The sequence below is a fragment of the Molothrus aeneus genome, chromosome 24 (genome assembly GCF_037042795.1).
Source record: "Molothrus aeneus isolate 106 chromosome 24, BPBGC_Maene_1.0, whole genome shotgun sequence".
NCBI lineage: Eukaryota > Metazoa > Chordata > Aves > Passeriformes > Icteridae > Molothrus > Molothrus aeneus.
In genome coordinates, this window is record NC_089669.1 from 5,657,961 (window position 1) to 5,685,377 (window position 27,417).

Here is a 27,417-nt window from a genome sequence, read left to right on the forward strand (position 1 = left end):
CTATCCAATTGAGAACTGACACCTAAATTATTTTCCCTTTTAACCCAATAACTGATCCCTCAAAGCCCGCACGGGACTTTTCTGTCCAATCACAAAATGCCACCCAAACCCATGGAGAAGGAAGAAGAAGGTAAAGAAGAACAACCTGTCTCGACCCGAAAACCTCCATCTTGCTTCATACTTATTTCTATATTCTAAAACCCCAAACTCTAAGTTTTCCACCCTGTGATATTACACACTTCTAACCAACTACACACCCATAATCCCAGTGCTATCAGTTTTGGAAGTTTCTCCACAGCCTCAGGTCAAATGCAGTGTTCTCTTGTGTGTCTGTGCCTTTCAGCACAGAAAGTCTAAAATTCTCAGCATCCAGGGTTCCAACAGATGTGTGCTTTGCTGGGCAGTCAGGAAAGCTGAGAACAACCAAGAACAGGGCCCTGCTGACCTTCACAGCAGAGCCCAGGCAATGGCAGTGAGCAGGGCTCTGCCCACTCTCATCATCTCTGCATGGCTGGCCCAGAGAGTGATGGTGAATGGTGCTGCATCCAGCTGGGGCCAGTCACCAGTGGTGTCCCTCAGGGCTCTGTACTCGGACCAGTTCTATTTAATATTTTTACAGATGACATGGATGAGGGCATCGAGTCCTTCATTAGTAAATTTGCAGACCACACTAAGCTGGGACCTTGTGTTGATCTATTGGAAGGAAGGAAGGAGGGTTCTGCAGAGAGACTTAGATCAGTTGGATGGATGGGCAGAGTCCAACAGCATGAAGTTTAATAAGTCCAAGTGCCAAGTTCTGCAATTTGGCCACAAAAATCCCCTACAACGTTCCAGGCTGGGGATGGTGTGGCTGGACAGTGCCCAGGCAGAAAGGGACCTGGGGGTGCTGGTGACAGCCAGCTGGACATGAGCCAGCAGAGTGCCCTGGTGGCCAAGAAGGCCAGTGGCTCCTGGCCTGGATCAGGAATGGTGTGGCCAGCAGGAGCAGGGAGGTCATTCTGCCCCTTTACTCAGCACTAGGTGAGGGCACACCTGGAGTGTTGTGTCCAGTGCTGGCCCCTCAGCTTGGGAAGGATGTTGAGATGCTTGAGTGCATCCAGAGGAGCACAACGAGGCTGGAGAGGGGCTGGGAACACAAACCCTGTGAGGAACCCCTGAGGGAGCTGGGGGTGCTCAGCCTGGAGAAGAGGAGGCTCAGAGGTGACCTTATCACTCTCTAAGGGAGTTGTAGTCAGGTGGGGTCGGTCTCTTCCTCCAGGCAGCACTGACAGAACCAGAGGACACAGTCTGAAGCTACGTCAGGGAAGGTACTGGTTGGATATTAGGAAAAAATTTTCACCAAAAGAATAATAAAGTACTGGAATGCGCTTCCCAGGGAGGTGGTAGAATCACCATCTCTGGATGTGTTTAAAAAAGACTGGACATGGCACTTGGTGCTATAGCCTGGTTGAGGTGTTAGGGCATAGGTTGGACTCGATGATCTTAGAGGTCTCTTCCAACCTCATTTTTCTGTGATTCTGTGGTTCTGTGGTTCTGTGATCAGCTCCACCAGCCTGGGTGAGGGCAGCTGGAGCTCCAGAGCCATGGTTCAGGGCAGAGCCAGGCAGGAGGAGCAGCAGTGGGGAGTTCACCTTCCCCTGTCCCCAGGCTGGCTTTGTGTTCCCTCCTCACCCCTCCCCAGGGGACAGGGCTGTCCCTGCTCACACAAGCACAGAGAACTTTGCAGAAGCTTTCAGCTGCCTCTGGGCTGGTGGGTGGAGCCACACAGTGGAGGATAAGGGTGCTGTTCATCTAAAAGATCTTCTAATATATATATATATTATTTAATTTATCTAGATTTTAATATGTTTTGTGTTACTAATATAAAAATAAGTTAAAACGTTTATAAATAATAACCTTTAATAAGTTGAATATTAATAAGATTGTTTCACTATATTTAAGTTCTCTTGAGTTACATTTTATCACTCTACTGTTCTATTAAAATTAGGTTTATTTTTCTGTTATTAAAGTTTATTCATTCTAAGTTTAAGTGCTGTTTAATATAAAGATCTAATATATATATATTTTAAATTTAATTTATCTAGATTTTAAAACCTTTTGTGTTAATAATATAAAAGTAAGTTAAACATTTATAAATAATAACCTTTCAATAAGTTGATAAAAAATAACCATTCAGTAAGTTGAATGTTAATAACATTAAGTAAAGTTTCACTATATTTCAGTACTCTTGAGTTACATTTTATCACTTTATTATTCTATTAAAATTAAGTTTATTATTCTTTGTTATTAAAGTTTATTCATTCTAAGTTTAAGTGCTGTTTAACATAAATTATCCAAAATCTTGTTAAAAGTTATTTATCTAAACTATAAAATACATAGTTAATTTTCTTAGAGAAGTAAGTGTGGTGCATCCTAAATCTTGTTAAAAGTAATTTATCTAAACTGTAAAATACATAGTTATTTTCTTAGAGAAGTAAGTGTGGTGCATCCTAAATCTTGTTAAAAGTAATTTATCTAAACTGTAAAATACATAGTTATTTTCTTAGAGAAGTAAGTGTGGTGCATCCCTTCTGATGGCACTCCCAGGAGCCCCAGGCAGTGTCCTGGGTCCCTTTGCTGACTGATGTGTGTCCCATCCTGTCTTGGCAGACCCCTTGGCACCCCGCAATGTGTACATGACCAACCAGGGCTATCCCAACAGGCTGAGTGCATCCTGGAGAGCTGAGCCCCAGGGACAGGACAGTTACAGGCTCCTCCTGTACCACTCAGGCTCAGGCACTGTGGCAGCCAATGTCACTGTTGGGAAAGGCACCAGCAAATTCACCTTTTCTGGCCTGGCTCCAGGACATAAATACCTGCTGGAAGTGGTGTCCATGGCTGGGCCCTATGCAGCCTCGGCAGGGAACATCAGTGACTGGACAAGTAAGTGTCAGAGCTGGAGATTCTGCATCCTGCACAAGGCTCAGCCTTCCCATCTGGGTGGGCTCAGCACCTGTGGTGGGAAGGACAGAGACTCAGCCAGGGAGCTGCAGGGTCAGAGAATGGTTTGGGTTGGAAATGGAGGGGACGTTTTGGAGACCATCTAGTGCAACCCTCCTGCTAGTGGCAGGGACATCTTCAGCTAGATGAGGCTGCTCAGAGCCCTGTCTAAGCTGACCTTGGATATTTCCAGGGATGGGGTGAGATGGGGTGGGAGGTACCAGTGTAGCTGTGGGACCATGGGCTGGACAAGCCCTGGTGGATGGGAGAGTGGGGCAGGGCAGTCCTGCTGCCGGTGGCAGGGCCTGGCAGCCACCAATGCTGTTCCAGGAGAAGCCCATGGCCCCACTGGCTCCTCCAGGCACGGGTGACTGAACAAGAGCCCAGCAGTGCTGCTCTGGTAGATGACACCCACGGCCTGGGGGGCCATGAGGCCTCACAGCTGGGGGGGACACCCCACCATTCCTGCTGCATTTTTTCCAGGCACTCAGAGAATTGCTGGCATGGGGTATAAGAGGAGGATGGGCTTTTTTTTTTCTTTTTATGGAATGTGGAAATGCAGATAAGCACAATAAGCCTTTTCATGTGCTCGTCCCCACAGTCCCCATAGTTTGCTTGGGGAATCCAGCAGTCCCTGCTCCCACGCTCAGCCATCCCCTGGCAGGGTGCAGGGAGTCATGTGCAGAGCCCTTCGGGCAGGTTTCTAATGAAACTTGCTAATTAGCAGGAAGAATCCATCTCCTCACACTCCTCACTCTGTGTGTCCTTCAGCTGCCATTTAAAGGTCATTTCTGGCAATGTTATCACTGAACATGTGGAGTCTCCTTGGGTCACCCATGTCCTCCTTGTGTCTCTGTAGAACAGAAGAGACCACATGCATACCAGTAACTGCTCCTGGTGTGGTTTTTGTTGCAGCCCCCTCAGTTCCCCAGAATCTCTCGGTGGTGGCTGAAGGGAACAGCAGCATGCTGATCTCCTGGGGCAGTGTCCCTGGCCAGCAGGACGACTGCCAGCTGTGGCTGCGGGACCCCCGGAACAGCTCCCTGCCCTGGAGGCACTCCCTGGCCAGAGGACAAGTCCAGCACCTCCTCCAGGGGCTGATCCCAGGCAGGAACTACTCTGTGTCCTTGAGCTGCGTGGCTGGGCCCTACTGGAGCAGCACCAAGCCCTTGGCAGTGCCCGTGGGTGGGTACACGCTGCCATGGGGAGGGAGGGAGGGAGGGGGCAGGATGGGAGAGGGAGAAACACCTGGGGGGCCTCAAGTCTGGAGTGTCAACAGAGGCATGGGAGGTCTTGGTCTTGTGGTGGGAGATGGAGAAAGCCAGCAAGGTGACCCTCTGGTAGCCATTGGCTCCCTAGGCTAGCCCCACCACAGAGATCTCCTGGCTCCCTGTGCAGCAGAGCAGGCTCTGCAGATCTCCACTGTCGATGTCTCCTGTCAGATGGGAGCTCATTCCCACTGTCCTGTGGCCCATGGCACAGCAGGCTCCCAGGCTGCAGGTGTCCAGCTCTGCTCATCTCACTGGCCTGGGGAGCAGCTGCTGACAGGGGCAGAGGTTGGGATTTCTCTGATCCAGTGAGTTCAGAGCCTGCCCTGTCTCCTTTGCAGAGCCAGATCCAGTGAAGGATGTGCAGTGCCTACCAGAGTCAAGGAGCCTTTACTTGAACTGGACAAGCTCTCCTGGAGATGTGGAGGCTTATGAGGTGGTGACAGAGAGACTTTCTGAAGGACCCCCCACCTCCAGGCTTACCATGAGCATCCCTTCAAGCGAGGCCAGTCTGGAGGGGCTGGAGCCAAACTCCTCCTACCAAATCCTTGTGAGCACCGTGGGCATGAACACCCTGAGGAGCCAGGCTGTGACTCTGCTCTGCAGCACAGCAGTGGAGCGTGAGTCCCTTCTTTCTGTGACCGTGTTCACAGGGGTCTGAGGAAGAGGGAAGAGACGAGGATCTGACTCCATGTTTCAGAAGGCTTGATTTATTATTTTATGATATATATTATATTAAAAATGTACTAAAAGAATAGAAGAAAGGATTTCATCAGAAGGATGAATAGAAAGAAGAATAGAATGTACAGGCAGATTTCATTCTCCCTTCCTTGTCTTGGCAGACCCCTTGGCACCCTGCAATGTGTACGTGACAAACCAGGGCTGATCCCCATCCCTTCCTAAGAATAGAAAAAGAAAGAATGATAACAAAGGCTTGTGGCTTGGACAGAGAGTCTGAGCCAGCTGACTGTGATTGGCCATCAATTAGAAACAACCACATGAGCCCAATCCCAGATGCACCTGTTGCATCCCACAGCAGCAGATAACCATTGTTTGCATTTTGTTCCTGAGGCCTCTCAGCTTCTCAGGAGGGAAAAATCTTAAGGAAAGAATTTTTCATAAAAGATGTCTGTGACGTCTTCCCACAGGGAAACACCCCAGGAGACCCCAGGAGGAAGCACCTGGTGTTGCTGGTCAGAGCTGGGGGCTCTTTGGGGTGCCTGGGAGCCCCATGGGGCTGCACTGCCCTGCAGAGGGTCGGGGCTCTGTCTGTGCTGCTGGGACCATCCCAGGCTGAGCAGGGGGAGCAGGGACACACTGACACTCTGTGCCTGCTGGTTGTTCTTGCAGCCCTGCCCCCTCCCCTGCGTGCAGAGGTGTTCCCAGTGGAGGCCAGTTCCACAGTCATCATCTCCCCCGAGCTGTTCAGCGAGGAGAACGGCCAGATCGAGTACTACGGGGTCATTGCCACCACCAACGAGTCACGTAAGTGTCCCTGCAGGTCCCAGGCTGTGCTGGCTCCCTGGAGGGCAGCAGGAGCCCTGGATGTCCCTTTGGTCACTGTCACCTTGCACATTCCCCTGCAGTGCTGAGGCCCACCCAGGAGATCATGTCCAGCACGTGGTACGATCACTACTACGGGACAGAGGACTCCTACCTGGCAGTGCTCCTTCCCAACCCCTTCCATCAGAGGAGCTCCCCCAACACCTGGAGGGTGCCCGTGGGGACAGAGGAGTGTGGCCAGTCCAGGGCCACCTGCAATGGGAAACTGAAAGCCAACGAGCAGTACAGGTGAGAGATGTCAGCATCCCTCCTGAGGGGAAGGGGCTGCAGGAGAAAAAGGACTGCATGTGTCCCTGGCATGCCACTGACAATCCAGCTCCCTCCCTGGATGTCACCTCAGCCTCACACCCCCAAATCTCCAAGGGTTTTCCACCCAGCAGCATTTGAGGAAGACAGGGCTGGCATGCAGGGAATATTAGGCGGTGTAGTTGGCAGGGACAGGGAAAGCTGAGGCTGCCAAGGGCTGTGTGTGTTGTCTCAGGAGCTGAGCAGATGTCCAGCCCCCAGACAGGAACTAAAACAGATGCTGTAATTTGTAGGACCTTCGTTTGTGACTCAGAACCATGTGCAGACAGTGCAAAAATGAAACTGATTTGGAGACAGTTCCAGTGGTGCCTACTCAGTGGGAGGTCCAGAGGCTGGGGTTAGCAAACACTCAGGCTGAGCTCCGAGTTCCCCGTGAGACACACACATGAATCCAACAGTTACAAGTTCAGAGTCTTATTTGACAGTAAATAAGAAGTATTTATTTATTCGATATTAAATAAGACAGGAACATGGTGGTACATATTTTCTTGTAGTGTCCCTTTAGAACTGCTGATGGAAAACCAGGTTTTCCACTGCTAACAAAGAAAGGTATCTTTAGTCAGTTGTGTTAATTTAGCAGCTCACAGTTTCATCAAATGGGGACCACATCCACAGGCATTTCTGTGATCCCCCAGTCTGGAAGGTTATCCCATTTCACTTTAAAGAAACTGGCAGCAAGGATGGCTGATAAAACCATTGAGAGCATTAGGAAAAGGGAATGAAAGTCTGTGGGAGAGTGTGTGCATGAGAGAGCTTCCCTTTCCACTGGGAATAAAGGGAGAATTAAATCTGCCTGTAGGTTTTGTGGTGAGTGGGTGTTGGACCTGCTGGCCCTTCCTTCCTTCCTTCCTTCCTTCCTTCCTTCCTTCCTTCCTTCCTTCCTTCCTTCCTTCCTTCCTTCCTTCCTTCCTTCCTTCCTTCCTTCCTTCCTTCCTTCCTTCCTTCCTCCCCCCCCCCCCCCCATGGAAAACTTTACATGATTCTGAGTTGTTTTATATTTATTTAATAGAATATTTATTTAATAGAATATTTAATAATACATTTATTTTATAATAAATTTAATAATATATTTATTTAATATAATATTTATTATGTATTATATTGTACACCTGTGCCAAACAAGGGCTCTTAAGCTGCTGGTTAGGGCAGCACTGGCCCAGATTGGTGATAACACCCAGGGGGTGGGAAATGGCTGTTTTTCCTAAGGGGGAGTTTCCAGAGAGCCATTGCCTGGGAAATTCCAGCCAGACCGGGGTCCTGGAGAGCAGAGAGCAGTTCTGTGGGCTGTGTGATCCTGCCTGGCAGGAGAGTGGCTGCCAGTGCACTCCCATCATGTGTCCATCCCAGGTCCCTGGGCTGTCAGGGGATCTCAGAAGGTTCCAGAAGCCTGGAGACTGATCCCCATCCAATCTGTCTGTTCTGTATTGCTCATGCCTCACCCTCAGGGCAGGACTTGCTGGTTCAGCCCTCAGCCGTGGCTCTGCAGGGGTAGACAGGGATCAGCTGGGATGGGATCAGCAGAGATCCCAGACTGAGGGGTGTCAGGAGCCTCGAGGGGGCTCCAGCTGAGCCAGGCACAGGCTCTGCACCTGCCCCACCTACCTGAACTTCTCACTCCAGCAGGGACCTCCCTGGGGGGAGCAGCTTTTTAGGGCCACCTGGCCCTGTCATTAGTCCACCTGCCATGATTCCATCCCATGAGTCACCAACACGTACTGAACTGTCCAGTTAGTCAGGACTAGAAGGTACTTGGACACCACAGCTTTCTTACTTTTACACCACTGCTTTCTTTCAGTTTGGCTGCCCTAAAAACATAAATGTTCTCAGTACAAACAGCACTGACCTAAATATCCTAAATATCTGACCTAAATATCTTAAATATCCAGCCTAAATATCCTCAGTACATGGAACACTCAGCCTAAATATCCGACCTAAATATCCACAGTAGACTGTGCTGCTGAATTAATGATTATTAGGGTGGTGAAAAGCTGACAGCTCATTCCCACTCAGAATTTCTGTTCTAGTTTCCTGTCTTTCAGTGAGTTATTTATCCACAAGCCCTCATCTTTCATGCCTTGGCATTTTCAGGCTCATTTTCAGAGGAGGTCTGTGCCCTGGCAGCCAGGTGTGGGGACCCACACACAGGCAGCAAACCATTGGCTGCTAATATCCAGTGCTGCCTTTGAAAGCTTTGGCTTGCATTCAGGGCACAAGAAGGGGCCCTTCCAGGTCACCTGCTCAGGAGGAAAATCAGAGAGCTGTGGGCATTGGTGTGCCTGCTGCCAGGAGGGGATGAGGGGCACATCTGCACGGGGAAGAGGATGCACCAGCCACTTGTGTGTGTGTGTGCAAGGAGGAGTCTGGGCAGGTCTGGCCCTTCCAGCTGAAATGTCAAACAGGGCTCAGCTCTCTCCTGTCAACCTTGCTAACCAGCCAACATGAACTATGTGGTTTTAATTTTTTGTGTCCTGTAAGAGACCAGATGTTGAGGAAGATGAAACAAGAAAGCCTTATAAATATGATTGCCTGGCAAAAGATTTTGAGAATATGGAAACTATAAGTGAGATTGAAATGAAAGCAAGCTTTGAGATCCCTCAGTTACTGAACAACTGGAAAACAATGGTGTGGCCAGCTGAAGGTGATCCCCTTTTGATAGAACAACACCCTCTGCTTGCAGACAGGCCCAAGGGTCAGAGCAGACCCTGCCAGCTTGGCAGAAGGGGCCTAAAGAGGAGTTTTTAGGGTTTAAAATGTAACAGAGTATGGTAATGTAATGATTCTTATAGGCTGTATGGAAATGCTGTAGGATTTGTATCTTGTACTAGATTGGTCAGTGAGAATTAGAACATTCAACACAGAAGAAGATTTATGGTATTGGAACAGGAACCTCACTCTCTTACCCCTTTTACTCTCTTACACTTTTGCTCTCTTACCCTTCTACTCTCTTAGGCTTTTGCTCTCTTGCCCTCTCATCCTCTCTCCCCCTCTGTTCTCTCAGTCCTGCTCCAGCTGTGGCTGCAGCTCCCAGCAGGTCCCTGCACCCAGGCCCTTTGCAATAACCCCAAGTTCCCAGCCCTGGCTGCAGAGATCTCTCATCTCCATCCATCCCCACCATCCTACCCCTGATGCTCCTACAACCAGACTCCACCTTTCTCTGCTGATAACCCTTTGGAGGAGAGCTGCTTCCCATTTGTGCTTTCTGAACCATTTCTCATGCTTTCCCAAGTGGAAAAAACTGGTCCAAGAGGCAGAAAAGGGAGGGAAGACCATTTCCACACATCCCCGAAATCCATGACAGAAAACCAGCTTTATCCAGGCAGCAGCTCTGTCCCCCTGGGTGCTGGGTTCTGGGTGCTGTGCTCAGCTCAGGCTGTCCTGACTCAGGACTCTGCTTTGCCTTCAGGTTCAGCATTGCTGCCTTCACCAAATATGACCCAGTAGCCCCTGCTGTGACATTCACCATGTTCTCAGGTAAGCTGGAGAGTAGCATCTTCCCTACCTGGCTGTGTAGTTCAGAGGTAATGAACAGCCAGAGGGAGCTCATAGGTTATAGTAAATATAATAAATAGAATAAATGCAGCCATATATCATAGAATTATAAAATTGTTTGGGTTGGAAGGGACTTAAAGCTGATATGGTTCCACTCCCTGCCATGGGCAGGGACAGCTTCCACTATCCCAGGGTGCTCCAAGCCCTGTCCATCCTGGCCATGGACACTTCCAAGGATAGGGCAGCCACAGCTGCTCTGGAAATCTGTCCCAGGGCCTCACAACCCTCATCATAAAAAACATTTTTACTGATTCTTCTCTCTATACTCTCTCCTTTCAATTCCAGCTGCTGGATCCAGTGCAGACACAGGTCCACTCTCAATGCCAATAATTGCTGGAATCATTGTGGGGTTTCTTCTGACACTTGCAGCTGTTTTTGCTTTGGTTTACTGGAAACAGCTCAAAGCAAGGAGGTGAGCATGAGCCATATCTTACCTGTTGATACCCAACCTTCAGTGCCAAGCCTGGAGGAGAGCAGGGAGAGGGTGTAAAAAGAGACTTAGACAAACTAGCACGTGGGCTAGTGGAATTGTGCCTGGGAAACTCAGAAGCCAAAGGAAGAGGGGAGAGAAGAGCTGCCCATGTGCAGTTAAGTCACAAAACCCTACAGTGTGCCTGCCACTGGTCCACAATACCTCATGGCATCAATCTCTGCACTGCAGGCCAAGTAACAGCTCCTGTGTGTAGCCACAGCTCTCTTCACAGAGAGCAGCTGGCACAAGTTTTTAAGGATTTTTCTCTGGGAAAGATAGTGAGAAGCTCAAAGAAGAAGAGAAAACTATTCTTATCTTTATTTACTGCTTTTGTTGTTTTGCACATGTGGAATGTGTTATGGAGATTATTTACTCAAAGTAATTTGTTAATTAGACATTAGTGAAAGTTATTTTAATTCCTTGACTAATTAAATCTATGTGTGTTGTGACTGGAGATAGTCACAGATTTTTCTTTAGTATTTCTTTATTCAATTCTTTATTTCAATTCATGTTGCAAATTGTAGGATAGATCATGATACGAACAGTGCAATGGGGAAGAAGGTAAGGGAGTAGAAGTCTGTTTTTAGGCTGATGGGGATTTTGAAGCTTGTAATGAATTTTCTCTCAGAAGGAGGTGAGGATTTCTGTTCTGGAGTGGATGTAGATTGCTATTGGGATTAGGCTGATTAAGAAGGAGGTTTTGACTGTGTTTGTAATTGTGTTGGGGGTAATATTCTTTAGTATAATATCTCTTTAATACATAATTTAATATAGTATTAGTGTAATATAGAATAGCTTAATAAAGCAATTATTCAGCCATCTGAATCACAGAGTCAGAGCACATTATTCCCTAACCCTGTGCTTTGATTCTAGAACCAAGAAGAGCAGCCCACCCCAGGAGATGGTGACCTACAGCCTGAGGTGAGTGCTGGAGTCTGCCCTCTGTATGGCCCCACTGCAGCTCCCACTGTCCTTTACCTACTTCCTTTTTCAAGCTTTGACTCAGGAAATGTCCAGCTGTCTCCTCCCCTCAGTTTTTTCATAAATCAGCCTTTCCCAAGTTCAGTATTTACTGCCCAGCTCCACTCCCAGTCAATGCATTGTCCACACCTCCTCCTCTGTGAGTTTCTGCAGCAGGACAATATTCTCATCACCTTGAAATCCCTCCAGTATTTAAACTGCTGGACCTTCCCTGGGCAGTGAGGTGGCTGTAAACCCTCCCTGTGTGCCTCCAGGTGTCCCAGCAGGGCTGTCCCAGTGGCCCCTGAGGCTGGCCAGGCCTCCCAGTAACTAAGGCAAGTTTTCCTCTGGACTTCATTTCCTGCAGAAACGTCCACCGGCCAGTCCCCCTGCAGAACTTCAAGCAGTACTATGAGATGAAGACAGCAAATGCTAACCATGCTTTTTTCCAGGAGTTTGAGGTGAGATGAGACCCTCCTTGTGGTGCTGTTTGTGGGTCCCTGTTGCCATGATATTTTCTGAAAAATCCCTTTGCCAAGATTTTTCTCCTGAGAAGCTGAGAAACCTCAGAGGAAAAGAAAAACAATAATTATCTGCTGCTGGGGAATGCAACAAGTGCATCTTTGATTGGTCCATGTTGGTTGTTTCTAATTAATGACCAGTCACAGTCAGCTGGCTTGGACTCTCTGAGAGTCACAAGCTTTTGCTATCATTCTTTTCTATTCCTTGCTAGCCTTCTAATGAAATCCTTTCTTCTATTCTTTCAGTATAGTTTTAATATATAATTTTCTTTTAATATAATATATATCATAAAATAATAAATCAGCCTTCTGAAAAATGGAGTCAAGATTCTCATCTCTTCCCCATCCTGGGACCCCTGCAAACACCACCACAGGTCCCCAGGATGAGGTGAGAGATGAGAATCTGACTCCCAAGTTCTCAAAAGGCTGATTTATTATTATATTATATTATATTATATTATATTATATTATATTATTATATTATGTGAAAATGATATACTGTTGGGGAAGATGAAACAGGAAAGCCTTATAAATATGATTGTCTGGCAAAAGATTTTGAGAATATGGAAGCTATAAGCGAGATTGAAATGAAAGCAAGCTTTGAGATCCCTCAGTTACTGAACAACTGGAAAACAATGGTGTGGCTGCTGAAGGTGATCCCCTTTTGATGGAACAACACCCTCTGCTTGCAGACAGGCCCAAGGGGCAGAGCAGACCCTGCCAGCTTGGCAGAAGGGGCCCAAAGAGGAGTTTGTAGGGTTTAAAATGTAACACAGTATGGTAATGTAATGATTCTTATAGGCTGTATGGAAATGCTATAGGATTTGTATCTTGGACTAGATTGGTCAGTGAGAATCAGAATATTCAACAGAGAAGAAGATTTATGGTATTGTAATGGGAACCCTGCTCTCTTACTCTCTTATCCTCTCTTTTACCCTCTCATCCTCTTTACCACACTCTTGCCTTCTCTCTCTTTACCTCTCTCTCCCTCTTTGGGGCCTGCTCCAGCTGTGGCTGGCAGCTCCCAGCAGGGCCCTGCACCCAGGCCCTTTGCAATAACCCACAAGTTCCCAGCCCTGGCTGCAGAGATCTCTCATCTCTGTCCATCCTGACCATCCTACCCCCCAACACTCCTACAATATACTAAAATTATACTAAAGAAAGAGAAAGGAGACATCAGAAGGCTCACAAAGAATGAATAATAAAATCTCCTTACAGACTCAGAGAGTCCAACCCAGCTGGCTGTGATTGGCCATTAATTAAAAACAATTCACATGCTGGGTAAACAATTCTCCAAATCACATTCCAGAGGAGCAAAACATGGACAAGCTGAAGCTTCCCAGCTTCCCAAGAGAAGAAATCCTGGTGAAGGATTTCTTCAGAAAATATGTCAGTGACACCTCCTAGAGATGACATTTGGTTTCTGCACTCAGTGCCTCATGCTGTTGGCTGTCCAATATGGAGTTCTCCTCTCCAGGGGTGGTCACCCATCTCTAGCAATCCAGCCAGCCTGAGGAGCAACCTTGGAGGCTGAAGATCTGATGGACCAAGTGTCAAGCAGTTCCTTTGCTCAAAACCTGCTTTGTTCAAGCTCTGCTCAAAGCACATGTGGTGTGAGATGAACTAGCACAGAGCAGAGAGCCCCTGGCCTGAGGGGAGGTGGTGAGAACCACCCTGGCAGTGGTAGGAAAGAGCCTGCAGCCAGAGGGGAGGTCGAGGAGCACTCTCAGACCTCAGGGTCAGGCTGTGAGCTTCACCTCAGGCTGCCTTGCCTGGCTCCCACTGCCAACACCTGCAGCCTCTGGACTGCTCTGCTGCAGCATCTTCAAACTCCCATCAGCAATTTCAAACCCTCCCCAGATCAAGCTTTTCTGGCTTCTTGAGTGAGGACAGGGGCAGAAACAGATGCAGCACAAGATATTTCTGTTTGCTCAGCAGAAAATCCTCTGAGCTTTGTGGTAGATTTCCAAGGCTTTTTCCCCCAGAACTTGTTCTTGGGTTTTTCTTTTAAATATGAACAATGCTGTTGGAAAAGGCAGAGGGAAAAGCCACCATGGCTCAGAGTGCACTGGCCATGTGAGGGGGGAGAGGAGCAGCTCTCTGTGTGAGGGTAATGCTCTTTACCCTCCAGACAGGCCATGAGCAGGGAGCTGAGCTGACCAGGAGCTCTCCAGAGCAATGTTTGTGCTTCTCTTTCCCCCTGTCCTACAGGAGCTGAAGGAAGTTGGGAAGGAGCAGTCCAAGGTAGAGGCTGAGCTGCCAGCAAATGTCTCCAAGAACAGATATCCCCATGTGTTACCCTGTAAGTGCTGTCTCCTCCCTTCTCCCCCAGCCTCCAGGGTGGGAGCTCACAGGGCAGTGTCCAAGGACAGGCTCACCTTGCACCCCTGCCAGGGCCAGTGCCTGGCTCCTTTCCTGGCAGCAGGACTCTTGAAATGGGCTCAGTTTCCATTTTCCTGCTGGAGACTCAAGGGTTAAAGGTTGAGGCAGGGCTGAGCCACCTTCCTGCCCAGCTCCTCCAGCTGTGCTGGGTGAGCCCAGCCCAGGATGGGTCCCACCAGGAGACCAGAGGGGGTCCATGAGCTTCACTGGTGGCCCTCATGACCCCAGCTCTGTTTGCCAGTGCCCTGCTAGCCCAGCTGGCAGGCAGTGCCCACCTCTCTGGGGAGAAGGTGCCTGGCAGAGCACAGAGCCTCCCTGCAGGAGCTGCTGAGGCTTCTCCCACTGGGTTACCCAGCCCCATGTCCTCATGAAGGGCTCCTGGGGGTTCACCCAGCCCCATGTCCTGGGGAAGGGTCCCTGGGGCTCACCCAGTCCCATGTCCTGGGGGCTCACCCAGTCCCATGTCCTGGGGGCTCACCCAGCCCCATGTCCTGGGGAAGGGTCCTGGGGGCTCACCCAGCCCCATGTCCTGGGGAAGGGTCCCTGGGGCTCACCCAGCCCCACCACTCACCCTGATGAAGGCTCCCTGGGGTCTCACCTGTGTGGGGTCTCTTTCAGATGATCACTCTCGGGTCAAGCTGAGCCAGCTGGGGGAAGATCCACACTCAGATTACATCAATGCCAACTTCATGCCAGTGAGTGCCCACTTGCCTTCCCCACTGAGATGTGGCCGCAGGGCTCTGGCACAGAAACTCTGCCTGGGCTGGGGCAGTGTCCCCTTCTGTGAGGCTGGTGGGCATGAGGTGTGCTGGTGAACAGCTGGGCACAGCTGGCACAGGCCAGCAAGGAGCTGGGGGGAGGGTGGAGAGGGGTGGTTGCAGTAGCAGGCACTGATGGAGCCTGTGAGATGGCAAATGCTGTGAGTGTGGGAAGTCTCTCTGCTTTCTTCTCATCTATCCTCTTCCATCACCTCCCAGCTTACTGCCCTGTCTCTCTGCCTGCTCTTTTCCCTTCTGGTCTGTGCAGCTGCAATTGAACAACCCTGGAGCTGTGCCTTCAGCCCCCCTGTGTGAGGTGTTCCCAGGTAACAGGCAGGACATGCTGCATGCATGGGCATTGTGTGCATCTGGGCATGTGTGTGTCCAAGGGCAAAGCTACCCTGAGACCTTGCATGCTCACCTGCCCTCAGCAGGGAAGGGGAAGCACAGGCAGACCCAGATCTGTCTTTCTCTGGTTGGACTGAATGAGGAACTGCTTGGAGGGAAATGGTGTGGGTCACTTTATTCCAAATATGTAGAAAGTGTGGCTGAGCAGCTCATGCTTCCTGTGAAATCAGCTGCTGCTGAGATCAGCTGCCTGGGAACTGTGCCCACGTGGGCTGAGGGCAGCAGGAATTTCTCCTTCTGCCACAACAACAGACCAAGCACTGACTGGTCCCAGGGCAGGACCCACCTGCCTTGGCAACCTGCTAACTCATCTTGCTCTTGTCTGCCTCTTGCTCAGGGCTACACATCCCAGCAAGAGTTCATTGCCACCCAGGGGCCCCTGAAGAAAACCATAGAGGATTTCTGGAGGCTGGTGTGGGAGCAGAATGTCTGCAATATCATCATGCTGACCGTGTGCATGGAGAACGGGCGGGTAGGTCCCTGCCAGCCCCAGCCCAGCCTGACCTGGTGGTGGGAGCTGAGCCCAGGGCTGGGGCTGTGTCCTCCACAAAACCCTGCTCTGATCTGGCTCCAGGATGAGCACAGCCCACACAGCTTCCCTGACAGCTTGGGGGAAGAGAGGCTGATCTGTGCGGCTGGGGGTGGGAGCTCAGCTGGGACCATGCCCATCACCCTCAGATATTCCTGCAGAATCTGACATTGCCATGTCCTCTGGGTGAGCCACCTCACATGGACTGTTCCTCCAGGGATGATGAGACCCACACAGGTCTCTGGAGGAGGCTGAGATCCAAATGCAGGGGCTGTGAGGGAGAGCTGTGCAAAGCTCCCAATGGGAAGGGGAAACAGCCCTGGCTGCTCCCCAAGACCTGTCCTGGCTCCCCTACAGCTGCTGCTCTGCAGATGCTCCCTGGGAGCCAGATCTGGTCCCTCACTGGGCCCTGTCCTGCTCCAGGTGCTGTGTGATCATTACTGGCCATCAGAGTCTGCCCCTGTGTCCTATGGGCAGGTGAGGGTGCACCTGCTGATGCAGAGCAGCTCTGAGGAGTGGACAGTGCGGGAGTTCAAGCTGTGGCACGTGAGTGCAGACTCCAGGGGCTCTGGGGACCTGTCAGGGGTTTGGGGTGGGCACTGACATTACTCCTCACCTTTCCCTGCCATTTCTGGGGCTCAGAGAAGACCCAAGCCCTGAGGAGCAGTGAGGGTGACACGGGGGTGTCCAGCATGTGTCATGCTGCTCTCCACCCTTGCTCTCTCATTTCCATGTCCCTGCAGCAGGATAGCCTGTGGTTTCCAGGCCATGTTCCCTGTGGTTTCCAGGCCATGGTCCCTGTGGTTTCCAGGCCATGTTCCCTGCAGCCAAAGGCAGATGTGCTCCCTCCCTCCCTCCTGGTTGCAAGACACAGAAATGGAGGTGATTAATTCTGTCTTGGCCTGAAAAAAATTACTTTTCTTGCCAATATTTTGGCACCTCCTACTGACTAATACAGAAAGGAGTGACATAGGGCCTGAGGATGTAAAACAGATATGGTGAAAATGAAAAGCTACTAGCTAGCCTACAGTAGTCTACCACAGCAATAGAGTAAGTGTTTAGGAGAGTGGAAAAAGAAAATATTGATTCCACTTCAAAATATTCAGTCAGTTAAATGCTGAGAGAAGGTCTGAAAGTGGGAGAAACAATTACCCTGCTGCAGGGGCTGTGGGGAGCATGGAGGAGCAGAGGCCACCAGGCAGTGCAGACCTGATGCTGGCTGTTCCCTGCAGCTGAGCCAGGTGTCCCCAAGTGCCCAGGTGCTGTCAGGGGTGTGAGGCTGCCCTGGGGGCTGCACACCCATCAGCATTCCCCTGCAGGAGGGTCTGGGGGCAGAGCGCTTCGTGTCCCACCTGCACTACACAGCATGGCCCGACCACAGCATCCCCGAGTCCACCACCTCCATCATGGCCTTCAGGGAGCTGGTCCAGGAGCACATCCAGAGCACCAAGGATGCAGGGCCCACCTTGGTGCACTGCAGGTGAGGCTCTGCCCCCCGGGATGGTGGGGGATGATGGCAGAGGGCAGGGGGGATGAGGGATGCACAAACTGTGAGCGAGGGAAAGCTCAGGAGACACAGCTGCTCTCTGGAGTCTCCTGCTCAGTGTTGAGGAGTACAGGTCTGCTGGCCCCCAGCTCCAGGGTGTGGGGCAGTGTCAGGACCCAGGACATTCCTCTGGCTGCCCTGGGTGATTCAAGACACTGGCAAAGGGGTCAGAGACCTTGGCACAGAGTCAAAGACACCTGTGCCTTTGATTTTAACCCATGGAAACAATTACCGACTTTGTGTGAGGATTTACAGGCCACAAGAGTTTGAGTAGAATGATAGTTAATTTGCCACAGGGTGAAAAACTAGGATTTTGGGGTTTCTTCTTCTCCTTCATCTTCTCCTTCGTCTTCTCCTTCATCTTCTCCTGTCTTCGTCATTGTCTTTGTCTTCTTTCCTCCTTCTTCCTCCTTCTTCCTCCTTCTTCCTCCTTCTTCCTCCTTCTTCCTCCTTCTTCCTCCTTCTTCCTCCTTCTTCCTCCTTCTTCCTCCTTCTTCCTCCTTCTTCCTCCTTCTTCCTCCTCCCCATCTTCTGCTGGTGACACTTTTGGATTGGTTTAGAGTAGAGACAGACTGTCTAACATAGGTGATAGGCATTGGAAAATTATTGTAAATAAAGTACACGTAGTTTGTAGTATAAAAAGCCAACACCACCCCAAGGGCAGTCACTGTGCCACACCCCAACCTGCTGGACAGACCTCAGCAGGTCAGAGAAAGAATGGAATAGATAAGAAAAGGTAAACCCTGAAAAGCAGAACTGAGGAATCTCAACTTCTTTGGTCGCAAAGGGCTGGGAAAAAAAGAGACTTTCTAATACCTGGGGGGTCATCTCAGCCACAGAAACACCAGAGGGCAGGGGGAGGTGGTCAGCACCAGCCCAGGGCAGCCTGGGTGCTCCTCGGCCCCAACCCTGCTGGGACAGTGCCTGGGTGCCCAGGGAACACTTTGGGAGCGTGTCCAGCAGCAGGAGGGAGCCAGGGCTGTGTCAGGCCCCGTTTAACCCTTTGTGTCCCTGCCCTCAGTGCTGGCGTGGGCCGCACGGGCACCTTCATTGCCCTGGACCGGCTGCTGCAGCAGATGAGGCAGGAGAAGGTGGTGGACATCTTTGGTGTTGTGTACTCCTTGAGGATGAACCGGTACCTGATGATTCAGACACTGGTGAGATCTCTGTCCCCTCTTTCCCCTGGCCCCTCACTTTATCCCGTTGCAGTTCACAGGGCTGGCAGCTGGATGAGCTGGGCAGGCAGCCCCAGCACCCCCAGGCTGCTCCTCAGCCTGTCACTGCCCTCCTGCTGCTGAAAGCAGCAGCTCAGCTGGAGTGGAAATTGCTGGGGGGGTCTTCAGCTGCTTCATGCCCTTCTAGACCCACAACAGCAACATCCAGAGTCTCAGAGACCTCCCAGGAGGCTCAGAAACACCCTGGAGCACTGAGGAGCAGGATCAGGCCCTTTGCAGGCCGTTCTTAACTCACACCATGTTGTTGGTGTGCGGTGCTCCCCAGGCTGTCTCCTGTCTCCAGTGCCTGGGGCTGGGACAAGGTGCCAGCATTGCCCTCAGGAGAGGGACCAGAGCCCCCCTCTGCTGCTGTCTCTGCAGTGTCATGGTCTGTGTTCCTCTCTGCCTTTGCCTTCCAGTCCCAGTACATTTTCCTGCACAGCTGCATTCTGGACAAGATCTTGGAGGAGCCTCTCCTGGATTTATCAGGGACACAGAGGTGAGGCCTTGCTGTGCTTTGCCACTCTGCCCACCCTGATCACAGCCCCTCCCAGCGAGCCTTGGCTGCAGGACAGAAGGACAGGAAGCCCAGCAGCACAGAACAAAGTGGAGTCTCCTGGGTACCCCAACACCGGGGATGTGCAGAGCTGTCCTGGGGAAGGCATTTCCCCAGCCTCTGGCTTCCCAGCCCACAGACCTGCCCTGGAGATCTGTAAAAATGGCAGCTGGGTGACCTTGGGATGTGCTCCTAATGGAGGCCAGGAGGATGGAGCAGGGTCCAGCTGGGCATGGCTTTGACACCTATTTCATTGTCTTGGGGCTACATCTGGAGGTCATGCACTTGTCTTTGTGGGTGGATTGTCCCCTCCCTCATGCAGAACAGGATGTCCTTGTCCTTGCTGCCTCTTGGGAATGAGCCCTGGGCTGTGCCACCCCTGAGACCTCCCCTGTCTAGGGGAGAGCAGGTTGTCACAGGCTGGGCTGGCAGCCTGGGGCACCCCTGGCATTTGGGGAGGGAGGGTCTGCTCACAGCCCTGCACCTGCTGCAGGCACACCTGGCTGCTGCTCAGTGAGCTCAGCCTCAGCCTTGTGCCCTGCCTCTCTCCCCAGGTCCTGCCCCATCCCTCTGAAGAGCTTTGCCCAGCACTGTGCCCAGAAGGCAGCCAAGTCCCACATGGGCTTCCTGAGGGAGTATGAGGTGAGAGCTGGCCTGGGCAGGTGCAGGGGGTGCTGCCATGGCTGTGTGTGCTGAGGGGACCTGGGGGGAGTGACTGAACCTGCTGGGGCTGGGGGACACCCTGGAAGTGCCTCCTGAGTGGGTCCCATATGGCCCCAGCTCCCTGGGTGTCCTGGCAGTGTCCCCTCTCCATGGCATTGCAGCTCCCTCCTGCATCCTGCACTGCTCAGGGTCTGTCCACCACCCCCTCCCTCCCAGGTGTCTATCTGAACAGCAGCAGCCCCCTCCTGGCAGCCTGGCACAGCCCTGGCAGCCCTGCAGAGCTGCTCTCGTGGCTCTGCTGCTCAGGCCTGTGCTGCCATGACGCCTGTGCTGAGTCCAGGCGTCCTCAGGAGACCCTGGTTCCTGCTGTCCTGACCCTTCCCTCACTGCCTCCTCCTCTCTCTCACCCTGACAGGCTCTCCTGGAGGTTGTCAAGGAAGAAGCCAGCTCTGCATCTCCATCTTCAGGCAGCCAGCAGGCACGGCCCTCCTCCAGCATCCTGCCCTGTGAGTTCTGGGACACTTTGCATCCTCTTCCCTCCTGTTCCCTCTCCTCCTGTATGGAGCCATCCTGGAGCAGGGCCAGCAGTCCAGAGCATAAGAAAGTATTTTGAGACTTTGGTGACTCCCCCAGAGGGTTACCAAGGTGTTTGGGATGGAGCACGTGGTGCTTGGGACTGGCAGAGATGGGTTTGCTCAGCCTGCAGAAGGAAAAGGGGAGATCTTATTGCTGTTTTCAGCTACCTGTGGGAAGGCACAGGGAATTCATGGAGTCTGCTCAGAGGTGTGCCATGGAGGGACAAGAGGCAAGGGGGTGGTTTGGGAGGGTAATCCAACTCAGCAGAAGGAACAGTGAATTTCCATGGAGATGTCAGACACTGGAACTGAGGCCCAGAGAGCTCACAGGCTCTCCATCCTTAGAAAGGGGCAGATCTCCCCTGGCTCAGACACTGAGTGAGCTGCACTACAGGAGCAGGGATGGAGACCTGGCCTGTGGGAGCCAGCAGGCTGGAGATGAGCACGGCAGGAGGGAGTGCCTTTGCCCAGAAGGGGTGAAGGAAGGATTGGGTTTGTGTGGCAGTCAGTCTGCAAAGCCTGTCTGAGCTCAGGAGTGCCTGGGATCCCTGCAGCTGCTGCTCTCCTTGCAGATGATCGCTCCAGGGTGAAGTTCTCCCTGCTGGAGCAGGGCCCCCTCTCAGGACTGCTGCAGGTCTGGCGTGTCCCGGTGAGTCCCACCCTGTAAGAGCCTGAATGAGGGATGTGGGATCCAGGCAGCTCTGCAAAATGCAGTTTATTCCATCCAAGAGGTTACAGCAGTGCAGGGTCATGGATGACAGAGCTGTGCCTACAGCTGTCAGCTCCAGCTGCAGGCAGGCCTGGAGACCCTTTGGCTTTGGTCACAATGCATTATTTACTTTTCTTTTGGTCACAATGCATTATATACTTTTCTTTTGGTTACAATGCATTATTTACTTTTCTTTTGGTTACAATGCATTATATACTTTTCTTTTGGTTATAATGCATTATTTACATTTCTTTGCTGAGCACCTTAATACAGTAGAACCAATCTATACCTTAACTATTATCTATAGCCTATCATAACTACTGTAATTACCATATTCATGTCACTATTCCCCAATCACTCAAAGTTAGTACATTACAGTTTAAGCTAGAAGTTGTTTTTCAGTTTTCTTTCAGTGGAAAATTCTGAGACCTTTTTTCTACTTGCAACTTTGCTGACTTGTTTGCCTGTGCTCTCTTTCTGCTTGGTAAAAACATCTTGTTTGGGGTGGGTTTATCCTTTGCTCTAAGCCATAAAAACCCCTTCTGACTAACACACCCTTTGCCTCCTTGGTTATCCAGTAAGACTGGCTCAGCAATTCTTTCCTTCTATATCAAAACTTGCTCCCATCTCTATTCCTTCTGCAGATTCTACATTCAAAAATCTTTCTGCTAAGCATCCATATCTGGGAGACTTTCTTGTCAAACTTTCATCCTTCCCAACATCACCCCCAGCAGCAGCACCCACCCTGTGCCTGTCTCCATCCTGGCTGTGCTCCTGCTCTGCTCCACTGCTCCCTGTCACTGTGGTCTGTGGGATTCACATTCTCTGAACCTAAGAGAAGAAGTGAGAGAAGCAGAGAAAAGAATGATCAAAACAATTCTTATCTCATTGGCTGTTCCTGTGTTGTGCCAAGGTAGAATGCAATATGGAGGTGTCTTGGTTTGGAAAGACAGGAGTCTGCTAAGGAAGGCAGGAGCCTCCCCTGAAAGGGACAAAATGAACCACCCCCCTTCCGAATTGCTATAAATTTTAAATTAAGGAGCTCTCAGGCAACAAAAATTATGGGAGCAGGAAATAACAGTTCTTTACTAGGGAAGAAAATAAAAGGATAAAATAAACAATGCAGTAAGCCAAAGCAACACTGCCAGAGTCAGAACCCAGCCTGACACCCTGTGGGTCAGGCTGTTGGCAGCAGAACCATTGGAATTGTGGCTCAGCCCTCCTGCAGTGCCAGGGCTGGTTCTGCTGGAGCAGGGATCCTGGAGAAAAGTGCAGTCTCTTCCTCTGAAGATCCAGGGGCAGAGGCAGCTGCTGTTCCTCTGGGCAATCCAGTGCAGAAGCTGTGCTGGTGTTCCAGAATCTCCAGATTATATCCAGGTAGGAATGCTTGGCTCCTCCCCCTGGGCTCACATCTCCCAATGGGATGCTGTAGTTCTTATCAGCCATGCAGGGACATTCAATGGCTGTTATCAGCAGATGCCTCCCTGGAGGGAGCACTGGGTGTGGAAGAGATAAGGAAAACTGCCCACTGACAAAAGACAACTGCAATACAGATGCTGATAGAATACATCTTGCCTTGCAGTCTGGAACAGGAGGTTGTTTACCCACAGTGATGGTGTTTTGTTTCCTTGGCTTTCAGGGCAAAGCACGTGTGCAGGCTGTCAGTCAGCACACACTCACGAGATTCTGGGCAGTGGAGGCGAGTTGGGTGCTTCTGCAGATTCAGTTTAGATGTGATGTAATATAGTGTAATAGAGAATAGAATAATATAGTATAATAAAGTAATTAATTAGCCTTCTGATATCAGTGGAGTCAGATACATCACTCCTCCCAGATGTTGGGCAAAAATATCACCAGCAGTGGTTCTGTGTGGAGAAGAGGGGACTGCAGGGACTGAGGACATCCCTTCTCTCCCCTGCCCAGTTTGGGCTGCCCTCACCTGCCTCTCTTGGTGCTTTCCCTTCTGTCCTTGCCTCCTGACCCTGCTGAGCTCTCTGCTCTCGCTGACCATTCCTGCAGCCACCTGGGCCAGCAGAGCAGGACAGTGGCATTCCCATTCCCCACCCAGGGCTGCAGCTCCAGCAGGGACTACCTGGCTGTCCATGGCCCTGACAAGCTGACCATGGAGGACTTCTGGACCCTGGTGTGGGAACAGGATGTTCACACAATCCTCACACTTCTGCCATGGCAGGAGAAGGGGGAGGTAAGGCACTGTGCCCGCCTGTGCCAGGGCAGAGGGGGGCTCTGTTCAGGGGAGCTGGATCTAGCAGAGCTCTCAACTCTTCACTGAGTCCTGGGTGGAGACCCAGCTTAGCTAAGGCTGGACTTTTCCTGTGCCCAGGTGCTCCCACAGCTGTTCATGGGAGACAGGTTCTGTCACCCCCATGCCTGGACTCAGCTGGGGCCCTTCAAGCTCCATCTATGTGAGACCCAGGGCAGCAGCTCCTGCTCTGCCCAGCCAGGGTGTGGGCACTGGGCACTGGCTGGGCAGATTCCAGCTCAGAGCTCTGAGCTGAGCTGCCAGGCAGCTCTGAGTTCCCACCTGAGCTGGCTGAACCTGCTGGTGTTGCTGGAACTCCCTCAGGTTTTAGTGGGGGGTGGACATGGAGAGGTGCTGGGAGTGCTCTTGGTGCAGCCCCAGCACAGACCCCAGAGAGGGTGACTGGTGTGACAGACAATGCCCACCAACAAAAAGCCAAATTTCTGGTTGCACACAGGTCCCAGGTGAGGTGTGCTGGCCTCTGGAAGGAGACTCTCTCTGCACAAGGACCCTGACCATCCAGTGTGACACAGAGAAGCTTGTCTCAGGATGGAGATGCACCCAGCTCAAACTGAAACACGTGTGTGTCCATGGGGCTGTGCTGGCTCCCACAGCCTGGGTGGGGATGGGGATGGGTCTGTAGGGGCTGAAGGGGCTGAAGGGTGTTTGGGGCTTCTCCAGTCCACAAGTGCAGGAGTGAGTCTGGATTGCAGCATCCAGAACTGAGTGGACACAGGAGATAGATGGGAGATGCCCTGGGGGCTGATAGGTCTGTCTGAGCCTTTTGAAGGTCTCAGTTGCCTCTCCAGGAGCAATCCAGAGTGCTGTGGAGAAGGAGACCGGGTTGCCAGAGTGGGTGGGGGGCAGTGGCCCAGCAGAGATGCCTGGGCAGCTTTCCAGGAGCTGGCAGAAAGCTCAGGGGAGCCTCAGAGAGCCCAAGGATGGGAGAGCTGGGGCTCCTCTGCATCCAGACTCCCCCATCCCTGCCCATTACCCACATCAGCTCTTTGTGTCTCACAGGAGAAGAAGGCAAAGGAGAGGCAGGTGCAGAGGTTCCTGTACACACTGTGGAGCAGCAAGAAGCAGCCTGATGTGCAGAGCCTGGTGGAGCTGCTGGGGGCTGTCAGACGGGGCAGTGCCCCCCGCAGGAGAGGGGGTCCTGTCCTGCTGCACTGCAGGTACCCAGGGCCAGCACAGGGCCTTGGCAGGCCCAAATCTGGCTGGGCTTGAACAGACAGGTGTCTGCTGAGGAGGGCAGGAGCCTGCCTTGAAATGGAAAATGGAAAGTGTTAAACCTCTCCTTCTGAATTATTATCATTTTGAAATTAAGGGGCTTTCGGGGAAAGATATGGGAACAGGAATAGCAGTTCTTTACAAGGAAAATCCAAAATCCAAATGCAATAGTACAAAAAAGAAAACAAACCACTGCCAGAGTCAGAGCAGGCCCTGTCCCCTGTGTGTCAGGGGGTGGCACAGCCCCATCCCATGGGGGCTCAGCCCTCCTGCAGTGCCAGCTGTGGCTCTGCTGGAGCAGGGATCCTGCACAAGGAGGGAGTTTTCCTCTGCAGCTCCAGGGCTGCTGGAGATGGGCCATGCCCTGGGCCCATGGGAGCCAGTGGAAGTTCTGAGCCTGGGAGGTCACAGTGCTCTGCCAGGGGCTGGGAGAAGACAGGGCAAACAGGGCTGGGCTGGGGAGCATGGGGGGAGCGGGCATTGCCAGGCTGAGGGGCCCAGGCCATCCCTGGGGAGCTGCAGGGGTGCTGGGAGCAGCCCTGATACCCTCCCTTGCACACAGAGACAGCTCCCAGTGCCTCAGTGCCCACATGGCTCCTTGTGCCCTCCTCCAGAGGGGCTCAGCTCAGCCTGGCCTGGCATCAGTGACCCCCCCTTGTCCCCTGCAGTGGTGACATGAGCCAGATGGGGACCCTGATCTCCCTGGATTGCCTGTTGCACCAGATGAAAGCTGAGAGAACTGTGGACATCTATGCTGTGAGCCTCCAGCTGGCCAGGAGCTGCTGCCTCCTGATCCCTACTCTGGTAGGTGGGGAGGAGAGGGGGTGGTGGGCAGGGTGCAGCAGAGTCCTTGTGCTCCCCTTCCTGGAGCTGGCAGCATCCTGCCCACTCCTGGGTGCTCCCTGCTGCCTGTCCAGCCTCAGCAGGGATTTCCTTCCTGCTCCTTCCCCACCCTGTGGCTCTGCCAGCCACCAAGGGCTGAGGGCACTGACTTTTCCCAGGTGAGAGTTTTCCCTCTCCTGGGTTCTGAGTTAAGATCAGTTAAATTGCATATGAACTCACAGGAATTAAAGCACTCTTCCCATTGCACTCAAGGAAAAGTGGAGCACTGGTGTCACCCTACACAACCTGCCTGCTCCCCCTGGCTCCTGGGCATGGCTGTCAGCCTGGGGACCAGAGCCTGCTGGGTGTGCCCTTGGGCAGCACCTTCCCTGCTGGGTGTGCCCTTGGGCAGCACCTTCCCTGCTGGGTGTGCCCTTGGGCAGCACCTTCCCTGCTGGGTGTGCCCTTGGGCAGCACCTTCCCTGCTGGGTGTCCCTGTGGGCAGCACCTTCCCTGCTGGGTGTCCCCATGGGCAGCATCTTCCCTGCTGGGTGTGCCCTTGGCCAGCACCTTCCCTGCTGGGTGTCCCTGTGGGCAGCATCTTCCCTGCTGGGTGTCCCTGTGGGCAGCACCTTCCCTGCTGGGTGTGCCCTTGGGCAGCACCTTCCCTGCTGGGTGTCCCTGTGGGCAGCACCTTCCCTGCTGGGTGTCCCCATGGGCAGCATCTTCCCTGCTGGGTGTGCCCTTGGCCAGCACCTTCCCTGCTGGGTGTCCCTGTGGGCAGCATCTTCCCTGCTGGGTGTCCCTGTGGGCAGCACCTTCCCTGCTGGGTGTGCCCTTGGGCAGCACCTTCCCTGCTGGGTGTCCCTGTGGGCAGCACCTTCCCTGCTGGGTGTCCCCGTGGGCAGCACCTTCATTGCTGGGTGTCCCCATGGGCAGCATCTTCCCTGCTGGGTGTCCCCGTGGGCAGCACCTTCATTGCTGGGTGTCCCCATGGGCCTCACCTTCCCTGCTGGGTGTCCCCATGGGCAGCACCTTCCCTGCTGGGTGTCCCCATGGGCAGCACCTTCCCTGCTGGGTGTCCACATGGGCAGCACCTTCCCTGCTGGGTGTCCCCATGGGCAGCACCTTCCCTGCTGCATCCCCCAGCCCCAGAGCCTGCTGTCACAGCTGGGGCTGCCTGCCAGGGGGACAATGGGGCACAGTGCCACGTTAGCAGGTGCCCTGTGGGCTGTAGCACTGTCTGATAGAGCCATTCCATGCCAGCCCAGCCTTGTTGTGCCAGCCCTGGTGGCTGCTTGTGGCACCAGTGCCTCTGGACATGCTTCAGTTGCTGCAGCTGCTGAGTGAGCTGATGCACAGCCCTGGACACACTCCCCACAGGGCACAGCAGAACTGGGGAAGATCTCTCCAAGGCTTCCCAGCTGCACAGCCTCCTTCAAGAAGCTAATTACATTCTTAATTAATGTGAACCATGTGCGTGGTGGGAGCCAGAGCAGGGCCAGGCGTTCGCTGCCCTTCTTCAGAGGCGCTTTGTGCTCCCGCCGTGCCTGGCCCTGCAGGGACACAATTCCCTGTAAGAGCCTAAATGAGAGATGTGGGATCCAGGCAGCTCTCCAAAATGCAGTTTATTCCAGGGTCATGGGTGACAGAGCTGTGCCTACAGCTGTCAGCTCCAGCTGCAGGCAGGCCTGGAGACCCTTTGGTTTTGGTCACAATGCATTATTTACTTTTCTTTTGGTCACAATACATTATATATTTTGGTTTTGGTCACAATGCATTATAGACTTTTCTTTTGGTTACATTGCATTTTATACTTTTCTTTGCTGAGCATCTCAATACAGCAGAACCAATCTATACCTTAACTATTATCTATAGCCTATCATAACTGCTGTAATTACCATATTCATGTTACTGTTCTCCAATCACTCAAAGTTAGTACATTACAGTTTAAGCTAGAAGTTGTTTTTCAGTTTTCTTTCAGCGGAAAATTCTGAGACCTTTTTTCTACTTGCAACTTTGCTGATTTGTTTGCCTGTGCTCTCTTTCTGCTTGGTAAAAAGTCCTCTTGTTTGAAGTGGGTTTATCCTTTGCTCTAAGCCCTTCTAACTAACATCCCATTTGCCTCCTTGGTTATCCAGTAA

At 52.1% G+C, this 27,417-nt stretch overlaps 1 protein-coding gene across 1 annotated transcript in view; it reads left to right on the forward strand.

Annotated features, from left to right (window-relative positions):
- LOC136566305 (receptor-type tyrosine-protein phosphatase V-like) overlaps window positions 1-27,417 on the forward strand; it is a 47,240-nt gene that overhangs the window by 17,774 nt on the left and 2,049 nt on the right. The window contains exons 16-38 of the mRNA XM_066565395.1: window positions 2,650-2,922; window positions 3,895-4,164; window positions 4,589-4,867; window positions 5,598-5,732; window positions 5,834-6,038; window positions 9,520-9,587; window positions 9,951-10,077; window positions 11,011-11,058; window positions 11,465-11,558; window positions 13,830-13,920; window positions 14,619-14,695; window positions 15,504-15,638; window positions 16,119-16,241; window positions 17,015-17,175; window positions 18,263-18,398; window positions 18,875-18,954; window positions 19,566-19,653; window positions 20,090-20,180; window positions 20,822-20,898; window positions 23,027-23,161; window positions 23,676-23,798; window positions 24,239-24,396; window positions 25,120-25,255. Of these exons, the coding sequence (XP_066421492.1) occupies window positions 2,650-2,922; window positions 3,895-4,164; window positions 4,589-4,867; window positions 5,598-5,732; window positions 5,834-6,038; window positions 9,520-9,587; window positions 9,951-10,077; window positions 11,011-11,058; window positions 11,465-11,558; window positions 13,830-13,920; window positions 14,619-14,695; window positions 15,504-15,638; window positions 16,119-16,241; window positions 17,015-17,175; window positions 18,263-18,398; window positions 18,875-18,954; window positions 19,566-19,653; window positions 20,090-20,180; window positions 20,822-20,898; window positions 23,027-23,161; window positions 23,676-23,798; window positions 24,239-24,396; window positions 25,120-25,255 (3,110 nt within the window). The remainder of the gene's footprint in view (window positions 1-2,649; window positions 2,923-3,894; window positions 4,165-4,588; window positions 4,868-5,597; window positions 5,733-5,833; window positions 6,039-9,519; window positions 9,588-9,950; window positions 10,078-11,010; window positions 11,059-11,464; window positions 11,559-13,829; window positions 13,921-14,618; window positions 14,696-15,503; window positions 15,639-16,118; window positions 16,242-17,014; window positions 17,176-18,262; window positions 18,399-18,874; window positions 18,955-19,565; window positions 19,654-20,089; window positions 20,181-20,821; window positions 20,899-23,026; window positions 23,162-23,675; window positions 23,799-24,238; window positions 24,397-25,119; window positions 25,256-27,417) is intronic.